Source organism: Struthio camelus, chromosome 17 (genome assembly GCF_040807025.1).
Source record: "Struthio camelus isolate bStrCam1 chromosome 17, bStrCam1.hap1, whole genome shotgun sequence".
Lineage (NCBI taxonomy): Eukaryota > Metazoa > Chordata > Aves > Struthioniformes > Struthionidae > Struthio > Struthio camelus.
This window is the reverse complement of record NC_090958.1, coordinates 8671141-8693910: the sequence shown is the minus strand read 5'-3', so window position 1 is coordinate 8693910 and position 22770 is coordinate 8671141. Positions and strand designations below refer to the sequence as shown.

The following is a 22770-nucleotide window of genomic DNA, read 5'->3' as shown; positions in this document are numbered from 1 at the left end:
GCATCTATTGAGGTACTAGAGTGTTAGAAATCCCAGCGGGCACTGAATGAGTCTCTGAACTTCTGCTGATACTTTATGCATTAGTACAGTATTATTTTAAAAGCATATAAAATATCATTAAGGCTACGGGGGTAGATACATATCTGAGCTGAGACTGAGAATGTCGTGAAGGGGCTCAACTACAGCCAGACAACCCAGCACACCCCCTCTGCCGGCCGACCAGCCACTGCAAGGCCCTTCCCAGCCGCAGGAGAAATAGTATTTCCACGACCACGGAGCTCCCTCTTGTGGGATAGAAGGGACAGTCTCCCCAGCCCTAAAAACCCTGGAGCTGACAGTTATGAACTGTTTCTTCAGCATGATCTCACACGGGAGAACCGGTAGGAGTTTTGTGGGGAAAAAACTGGAAGCACAAAAGCAGAGTCTTTTTAGAGAGAAATAAAACATTATTTCTGATTCATCTGCAGCCGAAACTAAGAAACCATGTTTTTGCAGCACAAGGCAGAGCTCTGTGGTAGAGTCTGACAAGGCCGAATAATCTTCGGAGATCCCTTCCAACATAACTATTCTGTGACGCCAGGAAAGCAGGAACCCCCTCTTAGGGATCAGGGAGCAGAGGCTGCTCACCGTGAGAGCAACCTTGTGATCAAAATACAAGAAACTAATCTGGCATCTCCAATACCAAATGCGGAGTCTACTACAATTTCAACAAGCCAAACACTCCTTTTTTAATTCACATCCTCCAAGGTCGATACAGTTTACAGCATTCACTCACCGACGGGTTATACTGTACTCCCTGGAATAAGCTTTGACTATTGGTGAAAGCCTGAAAAGATACAGAACCGGGACAGGTCTACTCAAGAAGAATGAACTCTGGTTGTAGCTCAGCGAGAAGAGCCTGAACTGGGAACCAACAGGAGAGATCTGATCTCATGACCTATAAGAATATAAAAACAGAATATTCTAAGTGTCAAATAATCAGTCAAAAGGCAGAAGCATCACAAAAAAGGCTTTATAGTAAAAATTAATTTCGCCTGCCAGCTGACTGTTTCTTAAACGGCGTTCTGCTCCCAGAGATATACATACTTTTTTACATAGGAACTCATTAGCACATTAGCTTCTATTTATTAAGAGACAGGGAACAGCATAACATTAGTACTTCTTTTGGGATATTATTACACTTGCCCTTTAACTTTGCTTCAGAGCATCTCTGAATTTCACCCTCTCCAATTTCTCAGCAGCAAATTCCCCAAGGAAGCTGGCAATGACTGCTGCCATGAGTACTGCGAGGACTTCAGCAACTGGTATGAAAATTGTGTTTTAACTTATCTGTGTTTAGATTTAGTACAGTTCTGACACAGTTTTCCATAATATTAAGGCTTCTTCACAGCAAATAAAGTAGCTGATAGAATTGATGGACATGCACAAAACATACAGCAGATATAAAAATTTACGAGCTTGCAAATTAATAGTATGTTTACCTTTCCACCAAAGTTAGAAGCTTTCCTTTGTGCTTTCCTAAGTAATTCATCAATTGTAACATGATCTCAGATTCATTTTAGATGATCAATTATTAATACTGAGCTTTTTGCTGGGGTAGTCTCAGTGGGGCTTAAAAAACAGCCTCACAGCATCCATCATAGACTGGATGGAGTCAGATCATTTCCGAGTGATAGTTACTGACCGACAGGCTTTTTTATGCCATCACTTTTATGCATGAAATTTTTGGAACTACAGAAGATACAAACCAGTAATGACATCAAGCAGTGTACTGAATCATATTTGTTAACAGAAAATAAAGGTAACTGTTTGCTTCATGGTTTAGACTTCCCTGTATATAGAAAGGGAATTGCCTTTCCTGCAACATCTGGTATTCTGGCAGCTGTAAATGTCTCTTTATTAGAAAAAAAGACCATCACATTTGATTTTCCAAGAAACATGACTGCATCGCTGAAGAGACTGCATCACTGATTTTGTATAAGAAAGGAGCTCAGCTACGAAAGCAACATTTTGGGGTATTTTTTTGAAAAAAAGTTATATCCTGGAGTCCTGATGTCTTTTCTTAGAATTTTTACTGAGTCATTTTGCAGTTGTAGGCACTATCTTTGCACTGAAGTATAGCACCTAACCTAGGCAACTGCATTATGCATGCTATCCTGTAAAACCTACCTTCGCCAACCAGGACCCTTATCAGCCCTTCCAGGAAAGAGACAGCCCAGCCTGTCTGCTCAACAACAGCCATGCAAAATTGCCAGAACGCACTATGGGTGTAGGTGGTAAAGGGTCTGCTGAGCTAGCACTGCCACAGCTGCACTGAACCTGTCCACCCTTCAGGTGGAATATTGTGCTTAAGATGACACTAATTGGTAGTGGGCGCCCAAGTTTTCTCCTCTGATGTGCTTGAGGTGTGCCCAAAGTGCATGACAAGGCATCAGCTTTTGTCCAAGAAATACGCATGCAAGGAAAATTTGGGCTGAAATCCAGGCTCAGGCCTATTCATGACAGGTAGTACGGTCACAGCCTTGAAGTCCGATTTTAGAATCATAACTATTTTAAGAATAATTTCCTCCTACAATAAAGTCTTTAATTTCACCTCGGAAATTAATTGGAAAAAAGGGATGAAAACAAGATACAAAATTCTGAGTTTCAAATTGCTTCAGAAATAAGTTTTCCTTATGAGAAATAAAGGCCTTATCAAAAAAGGAAAAAATAAAATAAAATGCTACCTTCATGAGCCTCCATTTATCTATGTGTAAGCTGAGGTTAGCAGTACTCATCTGCAGCACACTAGTCAGCAGTGCTTATGTGGTTCCACCGTGACTGCAAAATTGCTTCTGAAAAGCATTATACAAACGTAAAATATTTTATACATGTACACGATATGCTGCAGTAGAGTGAACCATCTTTTCTACTCACTCATTCAAACTCAGTAAACGCAAAGACCGTGGCTAAGCTGCCCACTCAGTGGAAAGCATGGTACAAGGGGAGTGTATGTTCATCATCCTTGTGAAACAGATTTGAGAGATGAACAAATACATAGAACATCATAAGGTCAAAATATTACACATAACTCCTCACATACCCACACACATTCATCTTCTCCACCAAATGCTACATTTGTGTCTTTGCCAACAGAATTAGCACAATTGCCAAAGAGAAGATTGTCCAATAAAGAAAGATATAGAGTTCCTGGAAGATCTGTATTCATTATAAGCTGTGAAGCTGTTCAAATTTACATCATAAGTCAAAAGAAAAGTAATAAAAAGGATGTTTAAGACATCATTTCCCTACTTTTTTCTATTTCTGATTAAACAATTTGGGGGAAAAAACAGCTGAGAATCTAGAACATTCAGTTTGATATGTAGATTTACTAACAAGTGTCTTTCTATGACCTTTTTTATCTTCTCAGCAGCTCAAATGTGACAGGTCTTGTTATAATCAGTTCTCCAGATACTAAGGTTTCTGTAATGCTTGAATGAACATCTGAAGACACTGGTAACTTATAACTGTACAGAGGTTTTTCTCTCTCTCCATTTAAAATAGTTGCAGTATGCAATTTGGAGCATTATAGAAGATGTTACACTCTTGTTTATGCCAGCATAACAAATAATGCTGGATTTCAGTTTTAGAGCTATAAACTGCTGATGTAAAGATTTCTAAACAGGCAGTCTTTATGTTGTCCCACCTGAATTCTTTTGGTAACTCTTTTACTTAAATAGTGTTTATAATAATTTTGAATGGCCATACATTTATGTAATATAGTACAAGTAGAAGATTTAGTTTCATTTACTTTTAGAGGAATACCACCAACTGGGCACTCAGAACTGAACAGTAAAAGCCAGTGAGACACACATTTTATTTCCCTCTGTCTGATTTTTCCAGTGTTTTCTTTCTACTTCTTCTGTACTCTTGCAGTTGAAATTTAATTATCAAAATCAATTATATTAACATGGTCTCACAAATACTGATCACATGTTTATTACAGTGATTTCTGGCAATGTTTTTTCCATTCAATCAGCAGGTGCGACTCTTAAAGCAGCAGAGTCTTCTGTCATCACTCACTGTTGCCCAAATAGCAGAAGAGGGATGTAAAGCTGTTTTACTTATATAAAATTCAATGATACTAAGAACTAAACTCTCCTCATTAAACAATGATTGTAATTTCTAAAGAACTGTACAAGGTTATGTCAAAAGATACTTGAGCAGTTAGAATTGGGGCAATGTTTTTCTTGACCCAGCCAGCATACTAAGTCGCAGCAGTACGTCCAGACAGCAGGTTCTACAATAAACATTCAGGAATGACATCTTCCTAAGGCAAATCTGTTAGGGCTTAACAAGCATATGTGCCTACTTTGGAGAACTCCATCTTTTGCCATCCCTCTAAATCCAGACACACTTTAAAAACTTTTCACAAAATAGCTAAACTATTTCTTTACTACTATTGTTTCCATTAAGCTGTGAAGCAAATTGCTCCCCAGCATCAAGTTATCAAATGATCGCGTCCAGTAAGAGCAGAGTAACTACTACTTTAGCAACAGTATTGAATGCAATCTGACCAGCTCAGAGTTCCTACCAGAGAGGCATGAACAAGTTTATAACTGAGACTGTAGCATGGTTCCACAATCATATTACATTATACTACAAACAAAAAATGTAGTTAGAATGAGATGTCAGTAATTATTCTCAGCAAGAAGCTAGAACTGCAGTGTAGAGACAAGCTTCATGAACATCAGACTATAGAGAAGGGTTCTGTATCCTCTTTGGAAGATGAAATACATGAAGTTTAATTCTTCTCTACCATGCACTTATGTGACCATTACTTCTTATTCAGGAGACCAGAAAACAGTAACATTCCTATCCAGTAGCATTTTACATACTTCTACCTATCTACAAAAAGACTCTACCTTCAAAATATTAGACAGCTGGGATTAAACAATATCTGGACTGGTTCATATTTGGACTTCTCACAAGCCTGCAAACATGCGAATACTGAGCTCTGACTTTCAAGTGGAAAGGGCAAAAAACCCCAGATTTTTCATGGCTGGAGGAATCACTATGTCCTCTGCATATCTGTGACTTCCATAGCTGTTCCTTATTAAAAAAAACAATGTTTTGGGAACAATTTTAATATATTTGGAGTGCCTAAAAGCAAGTCAGAGTAACAGTATGCAATGATCTGATCTTGTTTTTAAAAAGTAAAAACCTACGGATGGCACCCTTTACTCTGACCTGCCATTTATTTTCTGCTCCCATATGAATAGCACTTCACTATCCAAGATTTCTAGAGAATTATCAAAAAAACCCACCATGCTAAGATTACATAACTTTTCCTGCAAGTGTATCTAGCACACAGGTAAACACAAGTCACCGGCAATGTCTTCTTGCATTAAGATAAAGATGTTATGTTTCCACTATATAAAGAAAGGTTTGTGTAACAATCACACCATGCAGCACAAGTGAGCCTACAGCAGCAAGGGTCTCAGAAAAAAAGTTTCGATAAGTTTTTCCTCCCTCATTTCCAAAAATAAAACTTTCTACTTTGGTTTGAGAGCTTTCATTGTTGCAGGTGTGCTGTGGTGGGGTACACAGACGCGTGGCACTTGCAGAAGTCAGTTAGCAGCAACTCAGGCTGGCTTGAGTATTGCCTTCTGGGATTTCCATCAAGTTCTTTTCCAGTTCTGTAGAAACCAAAAAGTTGCTGAATTAATTCACAAGAAATGACACCATAAGGTAACAAAAGCAAGATGCAGTCCCAGTCGCTTCTACATGCTAGAACTGAGGCAGACACTGAAGTAAATGAGGTTGCAGGTGGGTGAGACAGGCTTTAGTGCTCAAGAAACCTCCCCTGTACTGTAAACAAGGAAAAGGCACACAAGAAGCAAAACTTAACGTACTGATGAGGTTTCCTGCCCCAATTTGGGCCACGTGCCCACTGGTCTTCTCCAGCTCCTTTATCATGGACTGTTCAAAGGCCAAAGCAGCAACTCGGGAAAAGAATTCTTTGACGTTTTCCCCTAGGAAACAGGATAGAAATGATGTGTTTTTTACAGCTATACATCAATGCATGATCAAACAGAAACAAACACAGCTGTGAACAGACCACTGCTCAATACTGAGAAGTCCCCAACAATCTCTCTTCCATTCTGATCACAGTGATCACTGTGAGAATATCTCATTTCCTTACTCTGGAATATTGTACACTGTAGCCAATCCTTTATTCCTAGTCAGCAACAGAGAATTCAGTTTGTAGCATAAACTTCTTTTATTCCTAATGTGAGTAGCAGTGCACACACATGTATTCATACAACTATCCATAAAACAAACGTGCTTAGACATTGCATAGCAGCTACAGTATTCCTTTCTGTAAACATGACAGCGCAAGCATATATACAGATACTCAAATAAAAAAGAACCATTTATAAACCTCGTTTCAAAATGCAACAAAACACCTGCATTCCTGGAACCAGGGAGGAGAGAACTTTAACTTCCTCCTGCCTTAACATGAACCTTTAAGGTTACACTGTTCTTATCTTCTGCAGTAACTTACCTGTTTTGGCTGAAACCGACCAGTATTCTGCCTGCATCTCATTGGCAAAGCGGATGGCATCTAGCTCTGTCCTTTCACACACAGCATCTGACTAAGTAAACAAGAAGGAATAACTTTAACATAAGAACTGTATCTAGCCCAGTAATAATACAGAAGGATTGCCAGCACCTATACTGTGATGCTTCCAGTTTTCACAGGGGCCTTTCTGGCCTTGTCTTGGAGTTTGTGCAATGAGACATGCATTAAAACAGGACCAGTGCAAAAAAAATCTAAGTATTTGGAAGGGAAAGTACACAGTACGGCTTTTAAAATACATGCCTCCGTTTATCTTTCACAGTACTGAAGCAAAACAACAGCTAACAAGGGTAACCACTGTATCTAACTATGCAGTGTGGTAGAGCTATAGACATAGCCCCATTCCCGATCTTTAACCTTTTGTCACTGTATCATTCTTAGCGTAAGAGTTACAGGACCAAGTAATCACAGTGGTTTTTTGGATTTGATCTTTGTCTCCGTCTCAGTTCTTTTTCTAATCCATCTATTTTTTACCATGTTGTAACAAAATGGCCTCTCTTCTTTTTACTCTCTCTTACATTTTCTTTTGTGTGTGTGGTTTTTTTTTTTTTTTAAAGACTTAAGATTTCTCCTCCCCTTAGGGGATTTTGCTTTTTTGCACCTTTTTCTTTAGGTCTTTTTCCCCTCCTGTTTGAAACCAAATAACAAGATACTGATATGCTTGATCACAGAAAACAATTTTCAGCCTTTTTATAATGGGGGGGGTAGCTATCCTGTTTGTTTGCACAGATTTCTGTGTATTGTTATATTTTTTCTTAAAATGGCAACAGCTGGGTAGCAGAGAAAGTAAAGCTGTCCATTTGCTTTCTCCTGGCTGCTATAGCCTAATCAGAGAAACCTACTAAAGAGAAGGGATGTTCCTCCCCAAAAGCAACTGAATACACTCCCCAAAAGCAACTGAATACACTCCCCAAAAGCAACTGAATACACTCCCCAAAAGCAACTGAATACACTCAGATGTAGTCTCTGGAGTGCCATCTGGTTTAGAAAGCCAAACTGGAAACTTGGTGATTCCAGAAAGAGCAAGGAACACAGAAACAGACAAATTTCAGAGGTGACAGAAAGACACTTTTCTCGGGAGGTCAGACAGAAAAGAATTAAAATGGATACAGCAAAAGAAGCCATCAAAAGTTGCTGGATTGAGAATAAACTTGAAGAAAAGGACCCAACAGGCAGGAACAGAAAAGCAAGAAGCTTTGCTTACAATCCATTTTAATCTGTCTCATTCAGAGTTGAATTTTTATATACAGGATTTCTCTATATATGTGTTCTAATAACAAATTGTTTGTTATTTTCTAACAGTTATGAAGCACAGCTTTGAAAGCCCTCCTGGTGTTCATGGTGCATTCACTTTAAGGAAGGGATGCAAGCAATGTCTTAAAGCTCTGATGTGATCAAGGTCCTCTCATATTTTGTTCAATAAAATCCTAAGTACTTTCATTCCAGCAAATAAATTTTCAGACATTCTAATGTTATGAAATCATCTGCTGCAGAAAAAGATACATTGAAAGTGTAAAATGCCAACATGTCTTCCTGGATCTGGTGAATTCAATGAAGTATTTAATTCTAAAATTATAACTACTTATGCAAGTACGTGAAAAATCAAGATCTCAGTCACATTCCCACAGCAGTAGGCTCACAATGTCAAGAGTTTCTTGATACTACGTGACTACTGGCTGGCACACTAACTGTTACTCGTCACACAGATGAGCAGCAGAAAACTTATTAGCAGGAACATCATGGATTTGCATGTACCAAGCAAAGTTATAAGCTCCTGATGTCTCTTGACTTCTTATTTTTAATGCAATTATCTTTCTAAACTTTAAAGTATATTTCTGTATGAAGTTCCTCAGTTCTAATCCCCATTTTACCTTTTTTCCAGATGTAAAGTTAACGCCCCTTTAGTTTCTCATAATGATGCAGTCTCTATATACCATTTCATGAGTTAGGAGACAGGGTAAGAGAGAATATAATTCACCAGAAGCTTGCTTGTCTTACATCTATGTTTCTGAACTTTTCCAATTTAAGTCAGATGTTCATTTACATAGTAATGTGCTTCCCTAGCAGCACATGTTGATTGCGGTGTCTTACAGCGGGGAACCTCTGCACAATTGAGGGGAATTCTGAAAGTCTGGAAAGGATGACATAACAGCAAGATGAGAAGCAGAGTGAATTCAGCTCGGAAGATACTGGCTTCTCACTGACATAATACCTAGAAAGCACTATCTTTAGCTTTACTCCTGCCTTCCTTCCAGTTAAAAGTGTCATCCTTCTGAAAACAGAATCAAACCTAGGAAAAGTAATTCTAGCTGAGATAAGATTTCTTATCTGTGCCCTCCGAGGTCTCACATACTTAGCTTTTTCTCCAACTCAGAAAAAGCAATACAAGCAACAGTCAAACTATCAGGACAACTGATAGACATGCAGCTTTCTGGGATGCTTTTTTTCAGTGAAAAATAGAAAGGCTAAGGGTGAAAGAATATAAGTGACACCACAGGCAGCAGCTGAAAAAATACAACTAAACAATACAGGAAGCATGCTTGTTTTAGAATCGTTAAAAATTAAGCAGTGATAGCTAGAGAAAGACAAACACAAGAAACAAGTGATGTAGGGAAAGTGCACTATATCCTACTCGTCTTGTGAAAATGGTGTCACGTTCAGTAAGTACGAATTCTTTCCAGTTCCTGAATATTGAGCACGCCATCCCTAAAACAACTTTTAGACCACACCCTTTTGTGCATCCAACTTTTCTCTGCCTTTTCACTTGCTCATATCTCCTTGGAAAAGGTCATGCAAGGAATTGGAAAAAGGACATTTCAGTAGCTACTTTTAAAAAAAGTGCTTTCTTAAACTGGTTCCAAGTTGGCTGTCCTCTTTATCTGTGATCTTTCTTTTGATTTAGGTTTTTCCCTCAAGGTTTTTGTCCTGACAACACGGTGTATGACTTAAGAGAAATCACTTAAGGAACTGGGGGAAATTCAGTTTTCTCAGTCACATTTGATCTGCTTACCACCAAATCTTTTTTTGTTCCAACCAGAAAGATGAAGCTGGAATCTGGCTCATTCTCCCTCAATGCATCTTCCAGCCACTGTCTGAAATGCAGAAGAAAGATGAGAATCAGTCAGAGGGACTAAGGGATATAGGAGAAAGAGACAAATAACAGGGTGACAAAACGAGTGAGAGGATGAACTTATTAGCTATCAAAGGTCTTTTCTTTTGGACAGAAAGAGACTAGAAGCTATTCCAACCCCTTTGAATACCTGCCTTCCACTAATGAAAAGTAGAGTCAAACATGCCCACGGTACAGTGCAAATTCTAAGATTTTAGCATCCAGAGATGGTATTTATCAGTAAAAGGGAGGGGGCCAAATCAGTTTTGATAGAGATAAGCAATAAAAAAACAACAAGAAGCAGAAGAAAAAAATATAAATGACATAGCAGATTAGATAAGAAAGGGAATAAAGAGTGAAAATAATCTATTCAGCAAGATTATAAAACAGCTCCCTAGGAAGGCTGCTTGATTCTTGTCTCATAAGCTTTTATGTTTTTGTTGCTCTGGCAATCAAGTTGCTCTTGAGTCACCTAGCACAAGTAACAGAGGGAAGGGCAGTGGGGAATCAGGTTCACAGCCTTCAATTATTTTCAGCCAAGCAAAGGCACTAATATATACATTATTTTACAAAGACCTGTGCTAATGACCTAAGCACCACAGCAGTTCTTTAAGAAAATATTCTAATATACTTTTACATAAGAGTACAGGGTGCAGAGAAACATGCATCTGCATTACAGTCATAACAGTATGTTAGAAATATATTAGCTCTGAGTAACAGCCTGGAGACAACTGTGTGGAACATAGATTGGTTTTACAGCCTGCACTGAAAGCAGAGCAAGTTTATTCATATCAGTTAGTGTGCTACTGTAACCAAACCATTACCGCTATCTGGACTAGTAAGTCTAATTATGTCTGCATTAAATATATTCTGAGTTTTTCATCCTTACTCCTCTTTTTGACAGCCTATATCCCAGCAGTATCTGCAGAAACTAGAGAAAGAAAATAATTGGGCTAGCACTGTACCTAGAATTTTAGAAACTCTTGAGACATTATGCATGAGACTTACCTCATTAACTTCAGCATCTGCATTAGATGCCAGCCAGTTACTCCACTTATAGCAAGTGGAGAAAAATGGATACTTTTAGGGTGCGCTTCATGTCTTCCTACCTCTCCAGTTTCGGAACGCTCCAACTCTTAAAGTGCCTTTTTCTCTCCACTGACTATAAAGGAAGTCAAGGGCGAGTCGTTCAAATTTATGCTCTGCATTTGTTCAGAAAAATCCCACTCTAAATAATCCAAACAATTGACTGTCAGCCTTCATTTCTTAGCTCAATAAAAACACACTCACCATCCACCTCGCCCTCTATCAGGCAACTCCAGACTCCTAAAGCAACTAAAGGCTATCTAAGGCAACTAAACCTCCTGCAAAAGCCTTAATGGCTAAGCTAAAATCCAGAAACTTACTTGGTGTGATCCAAAGTCTGGATATCAGCCAGATTAAACACTGTTATTATAACTGCAATAAAAGACAACACAGAAAAAAGTAATTAAGTTAGAAAGTGTATCCAACATCTCTCCAATTCAAGGCACCCTGTTCAACAGGGAGCATGATTAAATATAAAGTGTAACAACATATTTAAACCAGAGGAGACAGGAGACTACCTATTTGCTCATTTTCCTTTCTTCTCTAGTAACCACTAAGTCTGCAGTCCACAGGCTTCAACTTTATTTGGTCTGTACCTGTATTCCAATCTAGAGCATTCATGCTCCTTTTATTCTGGGACCACTTGAATTGCTGCAAAAATCCTGTTTTCTCCAAGGCAGTGTCAAAGGTACCCACTTCTCCTAACTTCAACAAGAAACTTACCCAAACCCAAATCCTCTTCCCCCTAGATCCAAGTGCCAATTTTTAATCTCTGTCGCATCAGAAAATTCAGAGCTTGGAGGTGTAACAATCTATCTATAGATATATCTGAGTTGTTTGGTCCCTTTTCCCCTGTGATAGGAGGGAATCTTTTATACCACACTATATCTACAGGTACCTTGCCAGGGCCATATATAAGTATAGGTATTGCATGTTTCTTTATAACATCACAGCCAGGATCAAATTAATATTGTTCTCACCCTCTGCTCCTCGGTAGTAAGCAGATGCAATGCACTTGAACTTTTCCTGACCTGCTGTGTCCCATCTGTGCAATGGCAAAAAGAGAAATTTCAGGTTAATGAAACCCAGTGTATCCTGAGTAAACAGGCTAATGAAGCAACAGACTGGTACAAGTTGGGGAAGAATGTGACACCAGAGAAGTGTTACCATCTGGAACATGTTATTCATTAACTACCGATACAAATACAGTAAAGCTCTATTATTTAATGAAGACATTTTAACCCTGTTTTTATCCTTTTTTCCACAACAGTCATTCTGGAGATTGTTCTTGAAGAATCAGTTCAAGTATATGTACTTTGCATGGTAATACCCTTTTCTTAAAGCATTTCAAAGTGCCTCTATGTCATTTGTATTTATTTCTAGGGCAATCTAATTTTGAAAAATGTATTTTCTGTGCTAATACTAGTTAAATTACATTTAGTTAAATTACATATTAGCCCATACTAGAGTCTTGCAATTGCTAGATACGATACTACTGTAATTTGCAGTGCATGGACATGTAAGTTACAGCTTAGTCCACCAGGTACTAATGGCATCACTCAAGGTTCAAGAAATTGCTTCTTATTAATGAACATGACATACAGTTCTCTCAGCTACTGGCACGACTGCAGAAGTTTGGGGGGTTTTGTTTTGTTTTTGTTTTTTGTTTTTTAAGTAGCATAGTATCACCAGTCATTGGTACCTCAAATTTATTTTGTATGGAAACCTCTCAGCAAGAAGGGGCACTAGCGTTCACCATTTACTAAAGTTCTACACAGCCACTGAAGATTCTGCAGATAATCCAAGCCAAAGTTAAACAGCCCATGAACCTTAGTGCATCAGTTGGCAATGCACTAGTGTATTAGTTTTATACTTTTAAAGGTGCTCAAGTTCCAAAGAGGAAGATAGTGCCTGCTAGAATTTTCAAAAACACAGTGGCACTGAAATTAGCAGGAAATGAATGTCTAGGTACTTTTCAAATCCTACTAGCTATTTACATCTTTAGGCAATGACATCTCAGAGAAAATGTGTTTCTAAATGAAAAGCTTTTAATATTTTTGCACTAAATTATTTCACCCAATGCATCTTATCTCTGCTCTAGATCACACATCATAGCATAGAAGATTCAATAATGCCTTCTGCAGAATACTACTATCCATTGGAAATAACAAAGGACATCCTTCAGAAGAACCACACCATATGAGAGAAAGTGAGGACTCCCAATAGGATGGTGATTTAAAAAAATCCTGGAAAAAAAAAAAGAAAGATTAAGTTCAAATTCTAACAAAAGCACTTGAGTCTTTCTATGATTTGGGGAAAATTTAGTCCCTGATTAGGTGATGTTGAAATCACTGGATGCCTTGACGTTGATTTCAATGGCTGCAGGAATAAAACACCTAGTAAAGCCAAGTTCTATGCTTATCTATGCCTACTAAATCCAAAGGACAGAATGATGCAAGGGTAGCAGTGGACAATTTGTTGCAAACGCTTCCAACTCTTTTTCAAGAAACTTCAGTTAAAAAATGCAGACCTCCACTGAAATGGGCCAAGACATTCAAGATGAACTTTTATTGATAAGATTACAGCATTTTCTAAGGATGAAAGATGTAAGAGACTTTTTTTTTTTTTTTTTTAACTAAAACTGCAAGTCTGAATGCAGAAACTGTTTTTGAGATTGCATTACGCTATGTGGAATTTTTAAAAAACCTTGATCCCACCAGAGTATGCAGCAATTCACCACTGCTCATAACTTACTCTACCTGATACTTAGCCACCATGTTACAACTTACATCTGGAGGTTGTATGGTACTCCAACTATTTCAAAACGTTCAATTTCAAAATCCACTCCAATGGTTGCCTTGTAGTCTCGGTCAAAGTTATCTTTACAAAATCTGCAATGAAAAAAGTGGAGTACAATACTAGCAACACCCAGCTATAAATAACTGCAGCACTAGTGCTACCCAGGGTAAATTGTAAAGAAAAGAATTAACTGTGGAGTGGCTATATACTGCAGATGCCTATATAAAAACACTAAGAAATGAATTAATTAAAATGACATGCTTTCTATTTTGTGTTACTCAGTATATGTCCAGCAAGCTCTCAGGATGAGATGAGAATCAGAATAAAACATTCTTGAACTGCCAAGGAAAGTACAGTATCTTACAGTTTTATTTTAAGGGACTTAATGAGATTAAGTAGTTTTGGGGAAAATTTTTAACAGTTTTGAAGAAATAACTGAAAATGCAAACACAGGCAGAAAGTTGACAGAGCAAGCATAAGCTACAGAAATTCAATGTTCCTTCCACTGGAGTTAGATATAAAAGCTTAAGAGCTGTTTTTAGCATCCGGGGAAGAATAAAATAACTGTTCTTTAAAGCATTCTGCCATTTAACTGCCTCACTTTATAAGCTATGGAAAAACATGAGCTTTTGCACAATCTGGCAGCTACAGAAATGAGTCCAGGTACCTACATCAGGATAATCTAAAAAACATTTCCATGAACAAATCTCCTAATGAGGCTAAAAACATGAAACCCCAAATCAGACACTGGAGAGTTTTTTTTTTTTTTTTTGCACCTTCTGATTAATTGTATAGCCTTTAAAACAGTTTTCTGAAGAAGACATTGAATTACCTAAAATTTGACCAGATAAAAATACTGCAGAATATAACTCATGCGACCCAGAAGACCTGACTAAAGTGACTGAGCATGACTTTGTGATCATATGCCGAGTACGTTTCATACTGTAGACTTTGTTTTGTCTTCTATTTATTTTAGGGGGAAAAAAAAAACCACACATAAGACAAAAACTATAAGTTCCCATTATGAATGGAGAGGAATGAAAACGTTCTAAACAATTAGATTCAGTTCAGAATACTGAAAGTCTCACTACAACAACTGATACACTTCCAACCTGAGAAAGAGTAGAATTGAATCTGCTGAGATATACCATACCTGTTGATGAGGCTGGTTTTCCCAACATACAGGTCTCCTACCACAACCACCTTGGATAGCTTCAGCCTATAATAAACGTTTCAAAACATTAAATATTTTTAGTTACAATTTCAATATTCTCACCATAAAAATACTGATTTAAATCCTTAAACTTCCAGTGATTGTGAGCACATGCATCTGCAACTCCAGTTTACCTAAATGCCATCGCACTACAGGATCAGAGTCCTAAATCTTCAGAAAGAAAAAGAATGTCACCAAAAAACCTCTGTGGCAGAAATAGTCCCCTTCCTATTTTTATGTTTTTTTCCTTAAATATAAGCCAGTGGGGCAGAAGCTCCCTTCTACTAAAAGGGCTTTGACTGTGAGTATACATGCTTGGGAGTCTGCACATGTGGCTGGATAGTATCTGCATCATTATCAGCCCTTTAAAGAGTGCAAGTTTAGATCCTTTTGCCATTAAAATTAATCAAAAGTTTCTCATTGACCTTCATAGTACAGAATCAAGTTCTGTGTGCATGAACAAGAAATAGTTGACAATAAAATAATCTACAGAGAGATTTTCTCTGGGGGGGAGAAAAAAAATAAAGTCAACCAAACAATCAAAAAAGCGTTTAGAGCCAATACATTTCCTGACTATCTGGAATAGTATTAATCTGAAGCTGGCTTCATGCAAGTAATCCTCTTTGCTCTGGGTCCTCCCACAGAGAGGAGCAGATGGGCTTTAGGTGACTCAGTCTGCATTCTTAAAATTGAAACGTAGTATAACTTTCAGAAGATATAGATGGATAAGTGAATGTAACTGTACTTGTTGACCTAAACTTGGATTGACATCTCCTGTGCACATGCTACTAGAATAGCTTAGGAGGTTTAATATTCTTTTGTATTAAAGAATAGCTTTTTAAATAAAGGCATTAATCTTCCATTGAATGCTACCTCTGGTTATATCAGGCTTCTATGGGATGCTGTTTGCAATTTATCTATTCCAAATAGTCCCAATCTTGACTGGAAAACTGCATGACTAATATCTCAGGAAAAGGAAAGCATGTATTGTGCTACACAATGCAAACATGGTGGACACAGGCCCCTATGTTGCTGACATGTCTCTGCCTGAGTAACTGCTACTGATATGATACTGAGTAAAACTGGCCACCTTAAAGGAAAGGCAAAAAAGGAAGTGATGGTTTAGGTGTGTATGCTCCACTAATTACTATTGGGGGAAAAAAAAAACTTCCTAGATTAGACAATTTAACACATTAATCAAGAGAGTCTTAAATACAACCATTAGCTACCGAGTTGCTCAGACTACTTTTCCAAGTGACAAAGAAATACCCTATTACTTGGGATAACGGAAAAGGAAGATGACAGTTATTCCCAACAAGTTTTACATTTACTGTACCAAATAGTTGTCTATCTGTGTAGCCCTTCCTCCTCCACCAAATAATCATCATGTCCAGACATAATAATAATAATATCTAGAGAGCAGTGACAGGAAAGGGGTTTAATTTTAAAATGTAAAGCTTTTTAGCTGTACTATACGGCCAGATTAAGTGAACTGGGGGAGATGGTTTACTCCGAAAAAAACAAATACGTCTCTGTTATGGTGGGGGGAAAGTTTTGATTCATTAAAGCATATTCTGCCAGCAGAATTGTCCTGACACTTGTAACAGATTTACATGAAAGACAGTGACTGAGCTGCTAAAAAGCAATACACTCATTGATGCCTCTCAGGGAGCGATATTTTGGCTCTTAGCAAGACTCCCTAGCAAAATGAATAAAAAGTTCTGTCTAAAGATAGATATCATGAGAAGCCTCAAGGTAATTAAAAACTCTAGATTTAGAAGAACAGTCAGCTAATTGTCAGTATTCTTAGTCACTTTAGTTTACGAAAGGTCTTTCACACTGGAACACAGAAGTATTTATTACTAAAACATACAGCTATTTACTTTAACTGAATAGGGATAACTTCAACACAGCTTAGCTTGCTTCAGCAGTTAAATCAGCACAAGTAACAGTTCTGGGAGAGGGATGACATGGAAAAACAACTTAAAGAATACTAAAAAGGCAAAAATCAGAAATTTGATTTGGATTATTCAGTGCTATATATTTACTCCAGAATTTTGCTCCAGCTTTAAGGAAACATTTAGCACATTTTCTCAGCATGTGTACTTTTAAAAGGTAAAGACAGAGTCTTATGTACTTCAAATGACTTAAAGTAGAACTACCACGTATTTGCATCAGTGAAGTCTTTTCTCTCCCTCCCCTCAGGCTTTATTAACTACCAATTTGGCATACTCAATAGGTACTGATACCAACAGAAAATACAGCAAGGCTACCTCTACCCTATTCCTTATATCTGCTCTTGTCATACTGACTTGCCCTGACAAAATTCAACACTAATTTTAAGCAGTCAGTTCACCTTTCAAACTAAGAATTTAGCTATTTGTTGCTAAACAACTCCTGTATTTTATCAACTCTACTTATGCCAGCAGGAAAAGTATCTTTGGAACTTGTTGGAAGAAGGGGCACCTTAGCCATCTAGTGTCAAATAGGACAGAATTGCCATGTGCATGGGCTTAGTTCCCGTGAAACACACTGTAGTGAGGAAGATCAGTAATGAAGATAAGCCTATGAAGGAGGCAGGCTACAAAGAAGAGTTTAAAATATTTGCTTTAATGCACACTCAGTTTTGTGTGCTTAAGAAAAAACAACAATAACCACCACCACAAAACAACTTACCCAACTGTTCCAGTACTCTGCTGACAGGCAGTTCTGACCCGTGCATGGAAGTGTTCTTTGAACTGCAGGCAGGCCTCAGGTGTGTACCACTGAAGACAGGAGAGAACAGCTACTAGGATAAACTGTAGGATACGATAAAACAACTCTGCAAGGAGTTCAACCAGCAAGAAAGATAGATAAGGAGATTAATTCAAAGAGCTTCTCAAGCGCAGGGATACCCTGGCTTAAGAAAACCGATAGCCTGGTTAGAAGGCAGTCAAGCTGCCTCACAGGTATGTTCAATAAATACTCCTTCAGACAATAAATACATTCTCTATTATTTGACCACTTTTCAGAGTGTCAACATCCTACTCCTAGCTAAAGTTCTACAGCCAAACACATTTGTTTGTCATTCTGTACAATAATAAGTACCTTAAATTATCCCAGTAATATAACACAAAACAAAAAAACACATCTGGAAATATGCAACCAACATGCCATTCTTACTATAAAATCTTTTAGAAGTCTTACCTGTGTAAAGCACTGTTTCCATTATTGGTTTTTAATTAGGTATTGGTTAAAAAAGGGAAAATATATTTTAGCATCTATTTGCCTAAAATAACTGGAGTAATTTTCTTAAAATTAGAAACAAAATATGGAGCTGAAATCAAGCACGAAAAGATATCTACTCCGTTAAAGTGGACTTTTGAGCAACTGAAAAACAGAATGGCAGTTCTTTGTCCCTCCCTATCTTTAACTCTTCCATTATACTTCAAGTAGAAAACTCTTTGGGGACAGGAATGATCTCTTCTATCTGTATTTTTACAGTGCCTACTGCATTTGACCTTGCATATGACTAAGGTTCCTAAACACACACAAAAGGAGGAAATTGCCTCATACTCTTAAACCAAAAAACTCTACATAGATCTAATTAATTTTTTTGCATATTAAATATCTGCAATGGTTCTCATTTCTCTTCTGTGTAATAACTCTGTAAGCATAGTAATTATCAATGTTTGGCTGAAAGAACAAGGTAGAGATTAGAAGATAATGCTTGTGTGGCAAGAATCACTTTCTGCAGATGCTGAAGGAAGAAGTCAGGCTTATTATTAAAGATATCAGCATTGAATGGGAAAAGGAAGTCCCATTCACCTCAAACAAATCATTAAATTATTTCTTATTTTAGCAACAAGTAAAAATTGTACATTAGATTAAAATACTTTGCACATGGGAAAAAGCCACAAATGACAGGTGCTACATACCCTGACCACAGGGATAAAGAATGCTTACCTTGGGAAACTGGGAGATTATTCTGTCCCTACTCACTGGGGGAATCAAATGCATTAGGCTGGACTTCATTCTTCAAATTCAATTCAATCCTACCAAATAAGGAACATGTAAAGAGATACATAACAATCAGGAATCATCTCAGCGCAGAGGAAATATGATTATTTAAAAAGAGAGAGAGAGAGACAGACAGACAGACAGACAGACAGACAGAAGGACAGACAGTCCTTATAGACTTATCTGTTTCCCTTCCAGTAGAGCTAATGGTTCTTCTATTTTACTTTGTATTATTAAAAAAAAAAAAATCCCATACACTTATGTAAGAGGGGTCACTTCAGTGTCTACAGCTGTAGTGGCAAATAGCAGCTTTCTGAAACTCCAGAATACCACATCTCATTTCATGGAAGGGCAGAGACTTCCTTACTTAATTCCATGGAAGTTCTCTTAGTTTACCCCTCAAAGGATTTTACAACATTTGATTTTAAAATCTTGCTCACTGTTTAAAATGCGCCTGCACAAAGCATATTAATAAATATTAGGGGATACCATGTTTGGTCATAAAAGAAAAGGAAGAATGATGATGAAGTTGCAACATTTCTTGGCACAACAAACTTTCATCCAAGATCTGCTCTGACAGAACGAAGTAAACAGACAGCCTGACTTGGGAGGGGACTGTTGATATGAAAATATTAATAAAAAAACACAAATACATGAAGATATCCCACTTGAGACACATCAGTTTGGTTATTCAATGAAACCTCGTGGGCTGTTGGAGAAGGGGACCCTTAATGAGGTAACAATTCCCTAGTGGCATTCAAAAGAATGTTGCTAATAAGACCATTCATCATGTAGCAAAGCTTAAGGGAGAACTCACCCTTCAGCAGCTGATGCAGCAGGTTTCCAGCTACACAAACAGCTCTGCCTGCTGCTGCGTGGCCATAGAAACGGGCTTGCAACAGTTCCCTTCCTCCCCTTCTATCAGATTGGGAAGGCGGGGTTGGAATGGGGTAACTTTACATACAGGGTCCTAGTTTTAAAAGAACAGACTGGTTTTAGTGGCTCTTCACATTCCTTTGACCATAAATTGCTCCTTAGTAAGCTCAATGGTCTCCTAATCCTGCCCAAGAAAATAGTTCCATTTACTTCAAAGGTGGTTGCATATGTAAGTGCAGAGAGCAGGACTGGCCCAGCAGACAAGGAATTAATGGAGTAGGGAAGTGTTATCATGATATTTTTAAATATACTAGCAATTAAAGAAACTTGTGACAGATTTTGCAGAATTTCAACTTGACCTAATCTCAACTTCAGAGTCAGGATGCACATATCACAAATGAGCCATTTTAAATTATAGAAATGTCTTTCTATTCATTAATAATCTTGCTTTCTAACATACCAAACACTAAAGACAAGGAATAAGAAATCAGAGCTCTACTGCATTGCCAAAGTGTTGTTAATCAACTCATTAGTTTAGACTACATGCTCTCATCCCCACTTCTCCTGTTTCAGATTAATTGTATTCTAGTATGCTGAAAGATTCTGCTGTTTTGTTTCACTAAGACTTAAACTTCCAAATTTCAAAAAAAAAAAAAAAAAAAGAAAGCTCTCACATTCTAATGGCCATATTTTCATAATGCTGCAGCAGACTAGAAATGTTAAAGGGCAAAACAGTGTGGACAAGTAATTAAAAAAGACATAAGGTTATAATGAAAAATCTGCGGTTGTGTTTCACAACTACATACAATGAATACTGCTCAACAGAACTGTTAGTACACTACTTAAAATTAATGTTTTATTCTCTTTTGTGGGGATTACTTTTAAATCACTTCAGGCATTCATGTGAACATTGAAAAAACAAATGAGAATTCAGATTTGCAGCTGACGAGTTACTCAGCAGAGAAGGTGGCATTACAGTATTTTATTATATGCATAGTTCTATTTATAATGCTACTTGTGACTGAATAAAATAGGCGAGATCTACATCTTTTTATGCTGTGCTACCCACCCTTTTGGCAAGTTTGAATGGTTTTAAGACAATGTTAATGTCTTAAAATAATAGTTCTGCGAAGAAAAAACCTGCCAACTGGTAACAGTTTCACACTGTAACTTGCTTTCTCCACCTTCCCCTAGTTCTGGATCAACACATCCTAAGCAAGTAAACATCTGTCATGTGTACATAGGCTGATTCACTGCTTGTCTCCTAGAGCTCTTTCACAAATTAAGCTGTAAAAATCAATTCACCAGTCTCAATGAATGTAAAGTACAGTAGGGACCAAGGTAACCAAACAAACACTTTTAAATAGAAGGGCCATTTACTAACATCTAGTGTATTTAACCTAAATCTCTCTCTCTCTCTCCCTCTCTCTCTCTCTCACACACACACATATACACACACACACACTCCAAGTTACCAGATCAACAGATTAGCTGCACAATTAGTGGAAAGGGTCAAACATTTAGGACATACATAGCTGATAAAAATAGTGAGAATGATCCGTACGGAGATCCAGATTTTCTTTTCTTATAGAGTTGAAGGGGACTTAGTCACCACAGAGGACTGGGAATACACTGTCTCCATGGCATCATCCTTCTCCTTATATCAATGCTGCAGGAACAGTATCATCAACAGATTCTGTGGATAGACAAAGGATTGTAGGAATACGTTCAGAAGCTGCACATAAAATAAGTTAATGTCATGGTTACTAACAAAGACCAGCATTCAAAGCTATGAAGGACAAGTCAGAACAACTCCAGCCAAAAGGATGAGAGCAGAGTTACCACTGATGGACAAGTGAAGTATCTTGCTTTCTCCTGCCCCTTCCACACTGAGAAAAGTTCACATTCCTACTGAAACAGGAGGAAGCTTTACAAGTGTATATTTAGTGAAAGTCTGTTTCATTCGAATAATCTCTACTTTAAATAATGTTCAAAATGCTACAGAAAATAAATGCTTTCCTGAAAATGCTTTTTAAAGCAGCAATCTCTCTTTTATGGATTTTGATGATCAACAAACCAGAATCTATTCCTGTGCTTTATTTTAATCCAGTTGATTTGATTTACTTTGGCTGTGTAAAATCCAGTTTAAGAGCTCTGATTATTATAATTGTTTCTCAAACATAATGAAAAAATCTCAACGATTTCTGTATCTGCACAGAGATGCAAAATAACCTCTTCCACAGCAGAAGCCGTTCGAAGTCACTTTTTCCTGACACCAGATCACACCCACCAACCCAGAGCAGCCTGAGGTTGGGCAGTTAGCAGGGCAATGCCATACCCTCCTGCGTGCATCCTCCGTGCAGTACTCCACTCTACTTTTTAATGGGATTGTCCTGAAAAAGCACAGCCAGATCTGGAACATAGTCAGGGGAGACTACCCAGATGCAAACGGGAACCATTCCTACGCGTTCTAGCTGTTTATAGTGAGATTCTGCAGAGGCTGGGAAAGAAGACCTGGCCCAAAGCTGCTCAGCTCCCGCCAGCCCGGCTGCCTTGGGCCGAGCTCGCCCCCCCCCCCCCCCGCTAACCGCCTCCTTGTGCGCCCCGGGTGTCCCTTAGCAACCTCCGCCGTGACATTTCTTTAACAAGCAGGAGGGGAAGAGAACCTCCCGCCTTGCTTTAGGGGAGAAGAGGGCTCAGACAGGCTCCACACCGCAGCCCTAAGCCGGCGTTTCCCCCACGGGCCCCGCTCCGCTCCGCTCCTCTCCCGGGGGCCGCACCTCAGCCCAACGGCCCGAGCCCTCCGCCACAACGCTCCGGCCGCGCGCCAACTCCCCCGCCAAGAGCGGCCCGGCTTCCCATTCACCAACTACGCCGTTGACGCTACTCCCGCTCAGCGGCCGCTGGCGAACGCGTTACCTACGCTGTTGACGCAAGGCGGGAGCCAATAGAGAGAAAGGAGCACCTGGCTGCGCGGTTTTTATTCACGGAGCGGGGCGTACGCAAGGAGCTGGTTGCTGTGGCGACCAGAGCAGGCGGGCGCGACAGGCGTCGGCCGAGGTGGAG

General features: G+C 38.5%; 2 protein-coding genes across 11 annotated transcripts in view; one reads left to right on the top strand and one right to left on the bottom strand.

The window, feature by feature from the left end:
• Window positions 1-703: 703 nt before the first annotated feature.
• RAB36 (RAB36, member RAS oncogene family) lies at window positions 704-22723 on the bottom strand. Of its 10 annotated transcripts, none has more exons than XM_068911077.1 (13): window positions 22624-22643; window positions 21236-21400; window positions 19646-19798; window positions 18775-18863; window positions 17506-17594; window positions 14770-14835; window positions 13607-13708; window positions 11798-11862; window positions 11138-11189; window positions 9633-9714; window positions 6548-6638; window positions 5895-6014; window positions 704-5678 (listed from the first exon to the last, which is right to left on the bottom strand). In XM_068911077.1, the coding sequence occupies exons 4-13, from the start codon at window positions 18841-18843 to the stop codon at window positions 5614-5616; spliced, it is 801 nt and encodes a 266-aa protein (XP_068767178.1). In that variant the 5' UTR covers window positions 18844-18863; window positions 19646-19798; window positions 21236-21400; window positions 22624-22643; the 3' UTR covers window positions 704-5613. The 10 variants fall into 10 exon arrangements, with proteins under 10 accessions (XP_068767178.1, XP_068767176.1, XP_068767177.1 ...); XM_068911075.1 differs by lacking the exon at window positions 22624-22643 and adding an exon at window positions 22485-22592; XM_068911076.1 differs by lacking the exon at window positions 22624-22643 and adding an exon at window positions 22043-22286.
• RSPH14 (radial spoke head 14 homolog) overlaps window positions 22639-22770 on the top strand; it is a 109773-nt gene continuing 109641 nt past the window's right edge. Inside the window, exon 1 of the mRNA XM_068911072.1 lies at window positions 22639-22764. The gene's annotated coding sequence lies outside the window, so the exon portion shown is untranslated. The remainder of the gene's footprint in view (window positions 22765-22770) is intronic.

Excerpts from the sequence above, each read along its gene's own strand:
- RAB36 (XM_068911081.1), bottom strand. The coding sequence starts at position 18,843 with ATGAAGTCCAGCCTAATGCATTTGATTCCCCCAGTGAGTAGGGACAGA. Across the intron at positions 14,836-17,505 it reads CAGAGTACTGGAACAGTTGG|GCTGAAGCTATCCAAGGTGG; the intron begins GTAAGTTGTTTT and ends CGTTTATTATAG. Across the intron at positions 11,863-13,606 it reads GTACCATACAACCTCCAGAT|ATGGGACACAGCAGGTCAGG; the intron begins GTAAGTTGTAAC and ends GCCATTGCACAG.